Source organism: Hibiscus syriacus, unplaced genomic scaffold (assembly GCF_006381635.1).
Source record: "Hibiscus syriacus cultivar Baekdansim isolate YM2019G1 unplaced genomic scaffold, ASM638163v2 tig00110109_pilon, whole genome shotgun sequence".
In the NCBI taxonomy this organism is placed as follows: domain Eukaryota; kingdom Viridiplantae; phylum Streptophyta; class Magnoliopsida; order Malvales; family Malvaceae; genus Hibiscus; species Hibiscus syriacus.
This window is the reverse complement of record NW_024062593.1, coordinates 403,979-419,098: the sequence shown is the minus strand read 5'-3', so window position 1 is coordinate 419,098 and position 15,120 is coordinate 403,979. Positions and strand designations below refer to the sequence as shown.

The window sequence follows — 15,120 nt, the reverse complement described above, 5'->3', positions numbered from 1 at the left end:
TGTTACACGTGTCACAACATAATTGGAGGATATTTTCTTAATTTTAATTATTTTATTTTATTTTCCACCAATAGAAAATTAGTAGAAGAAGCAATAAACAGGTGAGAGGAGTGAGACTCAAACCTGACTCTTTGGAGACATAAAAATGCTTAAACCATTGAGGCAGATCCATTAGTTGGTTTTAATACTCATCATTCAGAATAATTTTAGTTTCTTCTTCATGCACAAAATCATGTTTTCGAATCATTTCAAACGTGATTTTTTCCCGTTTAAAATATCACGTATGTGACGATATTTGCCTCAACTTAAAGATAAGTTGCCTCAACTTAAAGATAAATTGCAATATTATACCTCTAAACTTATAAATTAAGAAAAAATTTCAATTTTTAACCCAGAAATAACACTTGATCATGCCTATAGACACTCTACTGTGGCCTGGAAATGCATAGTCCTCGAGTGCTGCAAAACACGAGGTCCATAAACTATATCTCGCAATTAATTCTATTTCTCGTTTAGCCGAGCGTTGTACAGAACGCGAGACAGTCCGACGTGATCTATTTGACGGTATTTTTTCAAATAATCCGTGGGGGGTCATTTTGCTAATAAGTTATTTATTGGGGGTTTTTATATATAAAACCCCCTAGTCAAAACGACCCCAGGTTAATCATTTCTCCATGCAGATGACATTATTCCTTTTACTCGGAATTCATAAGTTGAGGCGGGTAGGATACGAATGGTTCTTAATACACGACTAAGAAAAAACGTTATTATTTTTTTTATTATTTTTTTAACAAAACCAATAGAAACTTATCGAAAATATTATTATTTTTATTAGTTTTTTTTATTATTGGTTGCATTACCGGTTTTATTATTTTTTTCTACTGATTTTGTTATTATTGGATATTTTACCGAAAATGTTAAAAAAATTATTGTTTTAAGTAATTTTTTACCGATTTTGTTAAAAAAATAATAACAAAACCGGTAACATATTTACTTACCGTATATTAAAGCTTTCGTACGGTAGAACTTCCCGATGGTTCTTCACTTATTGATAATGAAATATCTATTTTGTAATAACGGCTTTTAGCATAAATTACTCCCTGAAGACCAATATCCAAGTACTAGATCAGTTACCAGGAACTACCGGCTGAACTCTCGAAATCGGCCTCGAAATTTTGAAGGTCTTTAGTGGTATAATCTGCATATAATTTAAGTGAGGCAATTTCAGCAATTTTACTCTTCTTCCTCTGCAACAGTAATGCTTGCTTTTCTTCCAGTTCTCTCATCGTCTTTTGGTTTGCACCAATCTCTTCATTTATTTTAGTCAACTCATCAGAATGTTGTTGAGGATGTCCACGTCTGTCTTTTATCTTTAGCAACTCGCTTGTTCGGCCCCTTACTGCCTTCACATCAAATCCAAGAGTTTCGAATTCAGGAAGAACATCCAAAATGGTAGTAAAAAGGTTCCTAGGATCAACAACTGTCAGCGCAGAAGTCTTCTGCACCAAGGATGCAAAGTTCAACATATGAGCAACAGCTAAACCTTCACGGAGGATTTCTTTCGATTTAACCAAGGGTTGAAAATGCGGGTTTTGAGGCATGACTTTGAAAATTTCCATAGATTCAACTGCTTTCCAGATTTCTAGGCTCTTCACAAAAGGTAAGCCTTGACCCCCCTCTCGCTCATTGTCACCTGAAAAGCCAACTAAAGGAGACTGCACCATTAATTCATGTGGTTTCTCCTTTGGATCATTCGATTGATTTTCAAATCCAGGGGGGAAAAATCCTATGTACAAACATTATCAGAATCAGAAAATTTTAATGAAAAAGGGAACATGAATCATGATAAGATGTTACATTATTTACCTGAGCCGTTTCCGTGGCATATTACTTGAGGTTGCTCTTCCTTTTCATGAAGAACTCTGCCAGACTCTCCAGCCACCTTGGTTATCTTTCTCTGAGAATATGCCCTCTCTATTGACATTGTTCGAGAACCTATAAAATCAAGAACTAGAGGTGTGAAAATCAAAACAAAAAGAAAAACAGAGGGCATGAAAATTTCATCCTTCCTTTATCATGTTCCTTCCTATTGAATGCAGTTCTCAGCAGTTACCAGTTCAAATAAGTCGTGAATTGCATATGCAAGTTAGTACCATTGTCAACAATTTAATTTGCAAGCTGCAGATAATATCCTACAGTCCCAATTCTAGTCATATCAGTTACTGGTTCATTCATAAGTTTATAATAAACCCTAAAACAACATCGATATTCATTAAACTGAGGTAGATCTTATGTTGTACCCAACCTGCTCGCTCCAACCCTGAGATCACAGATGACTCAGCTTCTGTGGCTTTGTAGTCTTCAGGAACCATTTCTTCAAGAACACCAGCAGTAGCGTTTATATCTTGTAAAATATACAGCAGTAGAAGTAAGTTCTGATGAAATTATATGATAGCAGAAACTGGTAGCTTCATGTTATTCTATTTCTTTACCAACAAGGAGATCGGGTGATTCGAAGCACTGATTTTGGTTGTCTGCTTTCCAGCAAACCATCTTCTTTCTGATGTATGTTCATACCACGTTCCTTCTGCAGATTCATCTCCTGCATGGATAGAAAACAAGTTCGAAAAGCAATTTTTTTTACTTTCAGCATTAAACCTAAAGTAATATAGATTCACAGTGTCGCACTCTATTATGTAAAAGTACAAGGGAAGAATTTTAAGACACTACGGTCTCTTTTTCCCCCCACAATGTTCATAAATTAAAAACTAGTAGGCAAGTTGATCTATCTTTCACATACAAGATCAGGCATTGAATTCTCCGTAAGAATTATCGGCCAACATATGAATAATCCACAAGAAGAGCATCTAGAGGTTGTAAACCGAATCCTTAGATAATTAAAGATGACACCAGGCTACGGTTTAATCTTTAAAAGGAGTGAAAAACGTTAGGTAGAAGTATACACTGATAGAAGTTGGGTTGGGGTGTTAATTGAAAGAAGATATACAAGTGGCTATTGCTCCATGGTTTGGGGTAATCTTGTTATATGGGGAAACAAAAAGCAGTTTGTGATTTTAAGTATCGCAGAGGTTGAGTTTCGAGCACTTACTTCAGGAATTTGTGAAGGAATGTGGATTCAGAGACTGTTGAAGGAATTAAAGGTTGACTCCAAGGATCACTTCAAGGTGCAAAGTGACAATCAATCAGCCATAAGTACTGCTAAAAATGCAGTTCATCATGACAGAACAAAGCATGTGGACATTGACAAACACTTCATCTCAAAAATAGTCAACAATGGGACTGTTGAACTAAGTTACATTCCTTCTCAACTTCAGCTTGCTGACATTCTTACCAAAGCTCTTCCAAGAACTAGCTTTTGATGGATTCAAGTCCAACCTAAGTTTATATGACATATACACCACAGCTTGAGAGGGAGAGTATAAAGAATTCAAGATTAGAAGTTTATTTTGTCTTAGAAGTCTAAATTTATTTGTAATTTTATCTATATTTTGTTATTAGTATTTATCTTCTTGGGAGATAAGTTTTAGGAGATGAGTTTAGGAAGAACAGAAACCTAGTAGGCCTCTAAATTGTAACTCACGTCAATGAGAAGCTCCAACTTACATAAAGGGATAGGAAAAGAGAAATGGATGGTGAGCAGAAAAGAGACATTCTCTTGAAAGCAAATGCCTTTTTTAAGATCATGGTCAATTGACACATAATGGAAACTCATACACCAGGAACAAATCCACATAAACACATTAACAAGCATTAGTGGATCAATCGTTTGAGTTTTATAATATAGTTTGCAGCCATACAAGTCATTTACTTAAAAATATATAGTTAGGAGGAGCTCTAGCAAACCTACACTTGGAGAGAAAAAACATTAGCTGCCGCCACTTAACACAATTCAACATATTTACATTGTGTTTGAAAGGAAGTAAATTGTTCAGTTTATCCTATTTGTTTTCCAAGGGGAGGGGTTAGGAGGTAAACCACCCCCTGATAAACCAGACTAAGGATTTGAAACGGAGTACTCTAAGTAATAATCTCATCCTTTAATCCTTTCCTTACCGACTTCCAATCCCCACCCAAAAAATAGCAAATTTACTTTAATAATGGTGATTTTATATTAAGATACAATGCTAATAGTAAATATCACTACTCTAATTTCCTCTACAATTCAAAACAAGGGCTATTAGGAAAAAATTTCAGATTCAAGGAGTATGAGTTTGCTAAGCTTACATGTTTGAACTTCTTGGAGGGATGTAAAGATGTAGCATCACCTTCAGGTGTTGTCTGCCTTACTTGCTTACTCTTTGCTGGTTCTCTAGATGCGACCGATGGACTCATCTTATTCTTTTTAGAAGTTACACGGCAAAGCTCATGCTTTTTGCTGCTACTTTTTACAGCATCAGAACTTTCAAGCTGAATATTTGCCTCAGCATCTTTGACAACGTTGCGTGATAGCTCCAGTTTTTGACAATCTGAAGAGGGGACTTCCTGAAAAAGAAAAAGAGGTCCAATTAAGTGAGCAGAACACAAAATTTTGCAGGCCACTATTTTGTTGATTATATGCCTCAAGTAAGGGCAAACTTGGAGAATAATTCATTTATTTCAAGTAGTTTATGTTGCACAATTAGTTGGGCAGATTTTTTTTAATCTACTTTACTTTTAGATTTTTTTTGACACTTAACAAAACCTATATACTATAGACATGAAAACTGAAAATTTTGGAGCCCAGAAAACAAATGGGTTTGGCCAGTGGCCTAAATGTGTGCGAGGGGCGGGGGACAATTTATTAGAAGCTCCGACTTACGGAAGGGGAAGGAAAAGAGAAATGGATGGTGAGCAGAGCAGAGACATTCTCTTGAAAGCAAACAGAAAAGAATAAGGTGACGTTTGGTTTGTTGGAATATTTATGAGGGAATTAAAATCTGTGAAGGAATTAGAATCTGTAGGAATTGGAATCCAATTCCATATTCTGTTTGATTGGCAGGAAATGAAATTGGAATCCAATTCCATATTCTGTTTGATTCGTAGACATGTCAGATGAATTTGATTTCAGTAATGTAAAATGACAGAATTGTCATTCTTGTTTTTTTGCTTTATTTTAGTTTATTTTACAACTTACATGTAGTAATATATTATAAAAAATTAAAAAAATATTAAATTTTCATTTTATTGATTGATTATTTATTTCAATAAATTATAAAAATCATGCTAATAAACATTATAAGTTAAAATCATCGCAATCAAAATATGTTAATAAATTACCAAAAGATAGAGCAATATTTCGATACATTCCAATCGGAGTATGTTAATTAGTTACAAAAAAAATATACCAAAAACTATTTTTATTGAATATATGAATTAGAAACTCGACCCGACACGATTCAAAATAATAAAAAATTATTTTTATTTAATAAAAATATTGATTTAATTGAAAAAAATTATATATAGATGGGTATTATTGTAATTATTCCTAAATATATAAGGTAAAATTATATATTTTTTTCGGGTCGGTCCGATTTTTTCACTCTAAACCCGAACCCGACCCGACCCGACCCGAATATCACACTTAAAAAAACTCAACCCGAATATCACACTTAAAAAACCCGACCCGAACAAAATAAAGTTCCATTCGACTCGATCCGAATATATGAATTAGAAATTCGACCCGACCTGAAATAATAAAAATTAATTTTATTTAATAAAAACAGTGACTTAATCCAACCCGACCTGAATTATATATATTTTCGGGTAGGTCCGTTTTTTTCACCCTAAACCCGAACCCGACCCGAAATAATAAAAAAATATTTTTATTCAATATATGAATAAGTTACCAAATGATTGATGAGAGTAGTATGGTTAAATTTCAATTCCCTCCAACAAGGAAATTGAATTCTATCCATTTTTTGATAGAATTCATTTTCCCTCGTTTGATGAAATTGAATTACATGAGATTTCAATTCCATTGAAAAACTTGAACCAAGAGAAAGTGATGGAATTGGATTCTAATTCTCACCAATTCTAAGAAATTTCATCCAACCAAACGCCAGCTAAGATAATATTGAGAATTCCTATATGCATATACCCCCAGCGGGATGTAACCACCACCTTTCAGATATAAACATCAGATGAAAATTTTGGAGCCCGGAAAGCAAATGCATTTGGAAAAGAAGCATAAAACATTTAAAACAAAGAAGGGAATACCTGAAATTTGGAGGGTTTAACCCATCTTCCATTAGCCCATTTCCAGTGAGGTCTCAAATTAGAATAAGAAAACTCAATCTCTTCAGGTGGATCTGGAAGAGACACAATATACCTCTTCCGGTTGTCAATAACTTCAGAAATAGAACCAGTCCACCACCCATCAAGGTGAAACGCATCCACAACATCGTTTATTTCAAAACACTCGTCACCAGGGATTTTGAGCACTGGGGGTAATGGCCTAATGAAGGAAAGCTCGACACTTTCGGTCAATGGCGTTTGATTATCATCTTCGAGCAAGTGTTTGTACCGAACCAAGACCTTGTCTTTAGTTTTGTCCTCTAGGACTTTCAGAATGGTACAAGTAAACCATACTCCTCTGAACCCTTCTTCATCAGAGGATACTTCGACCTCTCTGCCTTCACTCAAAATTAACTCGGCATCAAAGTCTCCCTCCATTGTTCTGGTTTTGTGGGTTTCAAGAGAAAGATATTTCCCCAAAGAAAAAGGTACTTTATCATCCTTTTTGTAAGCAAGTACCTCCTTAAATACAGCTAGATCTTCACCAGATTCACACTCATTCTGATTTTCATCCCTTTCTAGATTAGTGTCTGAATCATCAAATCTAGGTGTAGAGGGTGTAGGGGGCAACTGACATGTTTCACTCCCTTGACTGACAGATTGTTCGGAACCTTCTATTAGTTGCCTAAGAGCACCAGGAAACACTGTTCCACGAACCTTCTCATCTAAGTGCTCGACATAGATATCTACAACTTTAGTCTTCCTCAACTGATTTGACATTTCCAGAACCCGTTTATCATCCAATATTAATTTCAACTCTCCATCCAAAGACTTCCCCTCCTCTACATAGTATACTTTCACTGCCATCCCTATATCGTATCCTAAGGACTTCACTGATCCTAGTATAGTCCGATAACAAATGCAATCAATATCTTCATCATACTCAACTTCAGTCCCATTTATGTATTGAACTGTTGGGGTTCTCACCAATTTTCCTCCGTGATGATACCTTAGTTTACAAATATCAGTACTCATGCTACAAAGACAATACACAAATAAAAAAAAACAGAATTAAAACATATACAAGACAAAACCATGCAAAAAAAAAAATACTAAACTATCCTAAAGAAAACAATATATTAGTTATCTCATAAGTGTTTAAAACAAACAAAACACCGTGGCATATACAAATTTTTGTGCTCAAGCAAAATAAATGGCAAGCAATAAAGTGATTTTACAAGTGTTTACAGCTTTTGTTATAATATATTTATATTCCTATCTTTTTTTTTAAAGCTAAGAATTGAAGTTAGTTGATTATAGAGAGAGTATGAGAGCGTCAGAGAAGTCAAAAAGTCAGTCCCCCTCCGTTGAGGTTTGGACAGTGTTCGTGGATAATCTGAGTCGGAGAGTGTCTAGGAAGGCATTGAGGGAGTTGTTTCAGTTCCATGGGTCAGTCAGTAGAGTTTTTCATTCTGAACGTTCTGAATAAACCAAAATATAGAGCCCACACGTTTGCTTTTGTTCAGTTCGTTAATGAGAAGAGCATGGTGAACGCAATTGAGAAAGTTAATGGTTCGGTGATAGATGGGAGGAAAGTAACAGTGGGGGTAGCAAAGTATCAGAATCCGCGGAGAGGACCAGTAGCAACAGGCAGGGTTCAGACAGGAATGAAACAGTATTCAGATAAGGAAAGAGGGAAGAACAGGGTAGGCGTTGAGACCTTGAGCAGTGTACGGGATGATAGGTCTTACAAGGATGTGTTGATTCAGAACAAGAGATTAAGGGAAGATCATGTTGGTTTTTGGCAAAAGTCCCACATTGGTTGTGTATAAGGAGGAGGGGAAATTATTTTGTTATAAATAAAGCCCTCATCCTCCTTAGTTAATCATCCCACAAATATAAGCCTTCTTCTATTTTAAAGGCTATTTGTATTCTTTCTCTCTTTGTAATATTTCCTCTATTAGTGAAATATTTTGGTGTTCTCTTTTATGTCTATTTAATAGCTATTGTCGGGTATAGTTGTTGTCAATTATTGTCCTATTAAAATTACTTGTCTTGGTAGTTCTGTCTAAGGAAAGTGGGTTTTAAGAGGGATCATTGTGACCCCTCCTCTTTTCTGGGAATCTACCTTGGGGTGATTTTTAGTACAATCGTTTTCACACTAGTCACCTAGATAATAGTTTTCACGGTGAATTTGTTATTGGTGGAAATTAACCCGAATTTCACAACAATTGGTATCAGAGCTCTTGGTTTATTTTAGTATGCTCTGTGGTTGCGGCTTAGGCTGATCTTCCACATCAGAAAAATTTCCTTGGGATAATTGACATTCTGTATTGGCAGCTATTTAATAGAATTTGTAGCAGAAATGACAGACGCTTCTTCATCTTCAATTTTGGCAAGAAATGCTGTGACAAATGTTAGATTTGCAGTGGAGATTTTTGATGGCACCGGTCATTTCGGCATATGGCAAAGTGAGGTTCTAGATGCCCTATTTCAGTAGGGTCTAGACATTGCTATTGAAGGAGAGAAACCAGATGATGTTGAGGAGAAAGAATGGAAGAGGATCAATAGAATGGCATGTGGTACTATTCGATCGTGTCTTTCTAGAGAGCAGAAGTATGCATTTTCTAAGGAAACTTCTGCAAGTAAATTGTGGAAGGCACTGGAGGAGAAATTTTTGAAGAAAAGCGGTCAGAACAAACTCTACATGAAAAAGAGACTGTTCCGCTTCAACTATGTACCAGGTACCACTATGAATGATCACATTACTAGCTTTAATCAGCTGGTGACTGATCTGATGAATATGGACGTGACTTTTAAAGACGAAGATCTGGCTCTGATGTTGATGGGATCACTTCCTGATGAGTTTGAGTATCTTGAAACTACTCTACTTCATGGGAAGGTTGATGTGTCTCTCAGTGAAGTAACTGCTGCCTTGTATAGTTATGAATTGAGAAAGAAAGACAAACAAGAAAACACAAGTGTCGAAGCAGAAGCTCTTGTTGTTAGAGGCCGTTCCAAGAGTCAGAATAAAGGAAGCAGAGGGAGATCGAAGTCAAAGTCCAGATTGAGCAAAGATGAATGTGCCTTTTGTCGAGAAAAAGGGCACTGGAAGAAAGAATGTCCCAGGCTAAAGAATAAAGGCAAACCTGAAAGGGGGAAGGCTGTCTCAGAATCAAATGTGGTCGAGTATGATGATGGAGATTCAGATTTCGCATTCGCTGCTACGCCATCAACCAGCTGTTCCAGTTCATGGCTGTTAGATTCAGCTTGTAGCCACCATATGACCCCCAATAGAGAATGGTTCTTTGATTTTAAAGAACTAAAAGGTGGAATTGTCTACACAGCAAATAATTCCCCTCTTGACACACTTGGGATTGGTTCAATTCGCTTGAGGAATCAGGATGGATCAATCAGAACCTTAACAGGTGTCCATTATGTACCAGATTTAATGAGAAATCTCATCTCTGTGGGAACCTTAGAGTCAAAAGGTTTAGAAGTGAGGGCAAAAGATGGGATTATGAGGATATCTCTGGTGCACTGGTGATAATGAAGGGAATCCGAAAAAGAAACAATGTGTATTACTTTCTGGGTAGTACAATTGTTGGGACAGCAGCAGTGGCAGCTTCTACTGATGAACATGAGTCAGAAGCAACCAGGTTATGGCATATGCGCTTGGGGCATGTTGGTGAAAAATCCTTGAAATTACTGATAGATCAAGGATTATTGAAGGGTGCTCGGGCTTGCAAATTAGCTTTTTGTGAGCATTGCATCAAAGGGAAGAAGACGAGGGTGAAATTTGGAACAGCCATCCATGATACTAAAGGTATTTTGGATTATGTTCATTCAGATGTATGGGGGCCTTCCAAGACAACTTCATTGGGAGGAACACACTATTATGTCACCTTTGTTGATGATTTTTCCCGGAGAGTTTGGGTGTATACAATGAAGACAAAGGATGAGGTGCTAGGATTTTTCCTTAAATGGAAAAAGATGATGGAGACTCAAACAGGCAGAAAAATCAAACGTCTCCGTACAGACAATGGTGGAGAGTACAAAAATGATCCATTTCTGAAAGTCTGTGAAGAGGAAGGTGTTGTTAGGCACTTCACTGTCAGAGGTACACCACAACAGAATGGAGTGGCAGAGCGTATGAACCGAACATTAGTGGAGAAGGTTTGGTGTATGTTGTCTAATGCTGGGTTAGGCAAAGAATTTTGGGCTGAGGCTTTGGTCTATGCTTGTCACCTTGTCAACCGCTTACCATCGACTGCTATTGGTGGTAAAACACCATTAGAGAAATGGTTTGGAGTACCTGCTACAGATTATGATTCCTTACATGTGTTTGGTTCCACTGCATACTACCATGTTAAGGAGTCAAAGCTGGATCCAAGAGCAAAGAAGGCGATTTTTATGGGGATCACCTCTGGTGTGAAAGGCTATTGTCTTTGGTGTCCAGAAACAAAGAAAATAATCTTCAGCAGGGATGTTACCTTTGATGAATCTACCATGTTGAGAAAGGTGACTTCAGAAAAATTGGAGCAGACAGATGGAACTCCTAAAAAGGTGGAGTTTGAAGGAAGCAAATTTGTCCCAACCAGTAAAGAAAATGATGTTGACTCTCCTATGGTAGAAGAAGAGTCAGATGAAGAAGAGGTTCAGACCCAAGAACCTCCACAGTAACATGAATCAATTGCACTCAGAAAGGGAAAGAGGACCATTAGACAATCTGCTCGTTATGTTGATATGGTCTCTTTTGCATCACCAATTGCAATTGATGACGTTCCTGCCACTTTTAATGAAGCAGTTCAAAGTTCAGAACATAAAAAGTGGAGGATTGCCATGAATGAAGAAATGCAATCCCTTCAAAAGAATCAGACGTGGAAACTAGCTAGTCTTCCGAAGGGAAAGAAGGCAATTGGGTGCAAGTGGGTATATGCAAAGAAAGATGGATTTCCTGACAAGAATAACATCCGCTACAAAGCAAGATTGGTGGCTAAAGGCTACGCTCAAACGGAGGGAGTTGATTATAATGAAGTATTTTCTCCAGTTGTAAAACATTCCTCCATCAGAATTTTGTTGGCTTTGGTAGCGCAGTTGGATTTGGAACTAGTTCAGATGGATGTAAAAACTACATTTTTACATAGAGACTTGGATGAGGAAATCTACATGACAAAAGTGGTAACTGCGGTCAAGTTTAAACATTGTTTAGATTTGGTCAATATTGTTACAAATTAAAAGATTGTTTTTTTAGAGATGTGTGTGGAATTTGCCAATGTGGAGATTTGTTGGTTTTTGGCAAAAGTCCCACATTGGTTGTGTATAAGGAGGAGGGGAAATTCTTTTGTTATAAATAAAGCCCTCCTCCTCCTTAGTTAATCATCCCACAAATATAAGCCTTCTTCTATTTTAAAGGCTATTTGTATTCTTTCTCTCTTTGTAATATTTCCTCTATTAGTGAAATATTTTGGTGTTCTCTTTTATGTCTATTTAATAGCTATTATCGGGTATAGTTGTTGTCAATTATTGTCCTATTAAAATTACTTGTCTTGGTAGTTCTGTCTAAGGAAAGTGGGTTTTAAGAGGGACCATTGTGACCCCTCCTCTTTCCTGGGAATCTACCTTGGGGTGATTTTTAGTACAATCGTTTTCACACTAGTCACCTAGATAATAGTTTTCACGGTGAATCTGTTATTGGTGGAAATTAACCCGAATTTCACAACAGATCAGAAGTCGAGGGAGAACAGAGGGGGTCTCCAAAATTAGGAACAAGAAGGAAGAACCTTTTCGAGATACATTTTCCTTCGAATGAGACGGAATGGATGAAGCGATCACCGACGGGAATCATTAAGGACTCGTTTGAGTTGGAACTGGTTCAGAAGGCCCTGCGTAGTGATGGTATTGAAGTGAAGTTGGTAAGTTGGGGCTATGCTTGGAATTCTTGCGTTTTAATTTTCCAATCGGTCGAAGCTTTATCAGACATTTGGAGCAGTAAGAAGGAAGAACTGTCCTTCTGATTTGATCGGGTGGCACCGCTCCTTGATGATAAGGGGATTCCAATGGCGTTCTGCTGGGTTGATTTGTACGGAATTCCTTTCCTATGTTGGCAAGAATCCTTCTTGCAGAGGCTAGCTGAAAGATGGGGAACGCTGGTTGTTATCCCGGAGGCAACAAGGAATAGGGAGGACTTGTCGTTAGCAAGACTGTTGATTAGAGTAGCAAGCCCTTTTGATGTCTCAAAGGTGATCACGTTAAGAGCTTACGGAAGATCATTCAAAGTCAGAATCAGGATTGGGTCGGTTTTTCAGAAACAGGTTTATCTTCAGGAAAAAGAACAGTTTGGTTTTTCAGAGGATTGCTGGTCAGAGGAGTCTTCGGAGGAGAACCTTGAAGAAGGCAGACAGGCAGTGATGGCTGAGGGAGATGGTGCTTCGATTGATGAGTCCCAAGACAGGGTTGTAGCGTGGCTGGAAAATAGGAGGACAGCTGGCGTCTCGGTGGATTGCAGGAGACAGAAATCATTAGTGATGGGCAAGGGACGAGGGTATTAATGGAGGGGGGTTAGACGGTTGGGATCATACACAAGGTATTAGAGCTACCCGTTTAATTCGTGATTCGTGTGAATTTTAGACATTGAAAATTAAATTTTATTTAAATTGCGAGTTTTTTAGTTTAGATTGTTAAATTTATGGGTTTAATAGGTATAATCGCGGGTAGCCCGCGAAATTCGCAATAGCCTGCTTAATTTAAAATTTATAAAATTTTGGAGAAAATAAATTTAAAGAATTTTATAGAAAAAGAAAATAAATTACCTATAAATATGATGTTACTTATAACCATTGTAGTTCTTAAATTTATTAGGGTATTTATCATAATTCTACCGCTGTTTAATATTTTTTTTTCATTTACAATGTATAAAATATTCTTCACTTTTAAAAATAAAAATCAAAAGATTTATATATTATTTTAGTCTTATAAAATTTACATCATTATCATTTTGGTATTTAAAGATTTTTTTATTTAATTTTGACCTTTATATTTTTCATGAAGTATGTTATCCATTTCGTTCTTTAATTATAAAAATTCATGTGATATTCTAATAATATATCACATGACACGTAATATTTGGATTAAAAATAAGAAAGAAAATTTAAAGAAAAAATTGAAAACATATTTTTCAACTTTTAAAGGTCTTTACAAAAGAAAAATTGTTAGATTTGTATAATGTTTGACTTTGTTGAATTTTTTTGTTTGAATTTCTACTTCCAGACACTTATGTGTCTTCATATTACAACATTGAATAATCGCGTTTTATAAAAGTATAATATGGTTATTGTTTTATTTGTTTTTCAATTTGGTGATATAAGTGAATATTGTTTTTTAAATTTGAGATTAAGTAATTATATTGTTATATATATATATATATTAATGATTAAAAAATTAAAAAAAATTATTTTATAATCATTTTTGGCTATTTAAAATAAAATTTAAATATTATTTATTTTTTTGACGGTGCTACATTCATTTTTAAGTTACTGGGTCATTTTTAAATGTGTAGCAAGTTAGAAAATTATTTTTTATTGCATTTAAAACATTTAAAATTATTTTTATTTAACGGGCCGCGGGTAAGCATGTTTAACCCGCAAGTTAAATGGACGGGCCGCAGACCTTAGAATTCAAAACCGTTTATAATTGCGAGCTTTTTAAACCGTTCCGTTTAAGCCCGTACCGTCAAAATCTGCGGGCTAAATGGACGGATAGCCCGTATACCCACCTCTAGTGGGTATGCGGGCCTAGCTAGTAATAAGGAGGACCAATTAGAAGATATGAGTGAACCAAGGCCAATTTGCTTTGTTAATTGCCTATCTTTTTTTTGTAAGGATTAACTAAAAAGAACTACTTCAAAGTTGAGCAAAGGCCAATTTGCTTTGTTAATTGCCTTTTTTTATTAACATCAGACAAATTTTTTAATGTGGTACTTGAATTTGACCATTTTAACATGTGATGACATGGTATTTTTGCCACACGTCACAATCTCAATGGTTGTTGAGATGCCACATCACGACAGGTACCACATTAGAACAAAATGACAAGTTCATGTACCAAATTGGAAAAAATGAAAAATTTAAGTACCAAATTGGACAAAAAACATAGGTACCGCATTAGAAAAGGTGAAAATTCAAGCAGCAAATGGTATATTAAGCCTTGATTTATTTATTAGAAAAAACTTAGTTACACGTATTTATGTTAATACTTGATTTATAATAGAATTTAACTCTTCAATTATTTTACTAATTAAATTGATATCACTTGAATCATAATAATAATCATATTTTTCCATAGTAAGATATATGGAAAGTCAACGGTCAACTCATCTCTAAAGAAGTTTAATTTCAAGAGGTTCTTTCCAGGTTTCAAGCTTTTCCACTACTAATTCCAATTCGGCAGTCCAAATCGGGATTTAAATAGCGGTAGCGTCCGAAACCGTTATTATTTAAAATAGCAATGTGAGGCAGATTCACAAAAATAGCAGTGGATCACGGCTACAATTTAACGGTTATCAGGTCAATTAAGGCAATAGCAGACCACTAATCATGTTATTGTTCTGTTTGGTTTTTTTTTATAAAAAAAAAATTCACAACAGCGATACCTACAATTGCATTGGTTATGTATGCAACATCGATAAATGCAATACGACCGAAGTCGCAGCCACGACCGAAACAACGATCATATGCTTCCAAAAAAACATTATGTATGACAAAATTATTATTATGTCAAATGTTTGTCTTTTTATCTTAAATGAAATATTATGTATCAAAATACTCCAAAAAACATAATAGGGAACAAAATAATTATTTTGATAAATGTTGGGGGACTAATTTTAGA

The 15,120-nt window shown here is 35.8% G+C and overlaps 2 protein-coding genes across 2 annotated transcripts; both read right to left on the bottom strand.

Annotated features, from left to right (window-relative positions):
* Positions 1-1,130: 1,130 nt before the first annotated feature.
* Positions 1,131-2,372, bottom strand: LOC120215026 (DUF724 domain-containing protein 7-like). The gene is made up of 3 exons (XM_039212827.1): positions 2,306-2,372; positions 1,867-1,995; positions 1,131-1,786 (listed from the first exon to the last, which is right to left on the bottom strand). Exons 1-3 carry the CDS (start codon positions 2,370-2,372, stop codon positions 1,131-1,133), a joined length of 852 nt encoding a protein of 283 aa, XP_039068758.1.
* On the bottom strand, positions 1,978-7,269 carry LOC120215025 (DUF724 domain-containing protein 6-like). The gene is made up of 5 exons (XM_039212826.1): positions 6,217-7,269; positions 4,246-4,503; positions 2,493-2,602; positions 2,306-2,404; positions 1,978-1,995 (listed from the first exon to the last, which is right to left on the bottom strand). Coding segments are annotated over exons 1-4 (1,422 nt in total). The 3' UTR covers positions 1,978-1,995; positions 2,306-2,403.
* Positions 7,270-15,120: the final 7,851 nt, after the last annotated feature.

Coding starts and splice junctions, on each gene's coding strand:
- LOC120215026 (XM_039212827.1), bottom strand. CDS start 2,372: ATGGTTCCTGAAGACTACAAAGCCACAGAAGCTGAGTCATCTGTGATC. Junction 1,996..2,305: donor CTCAGGGTTGGAGCGAGCAG/GTTGGGTACAAC, acceptor TTGATTTTATAG/GTTCTCGAACAATGTCAATA. Junction 1,787..1,866: donor ATGCCACGGAAACGGCTCAG/GTAAATAATGTA, acceptor GTTTGTACATAG/GATTTTTCCCCCCTGGATTT.
- LOC120215025 (XM_039212826.1), bottom strand. CDS start 7,269: ATGAGTACTGATATTTGTAAACTAAGGTATCATCACGGAGGAAAATTG. Junction 4,504..6,216: donor TTAAACCCTCCAAATTTCAG/GTATTCCCTTCT, acceptor TTTCTTTTTCAG/GAAGTCCCCTCTTCAGATTG. Junction 2,603..4,245: donor CCTCCAAGAAGTTCAAACAT/GTAAGCTTAGCA, acceptor CTATCCATGCAG/GAGATGAATCTGCAGAAGGA.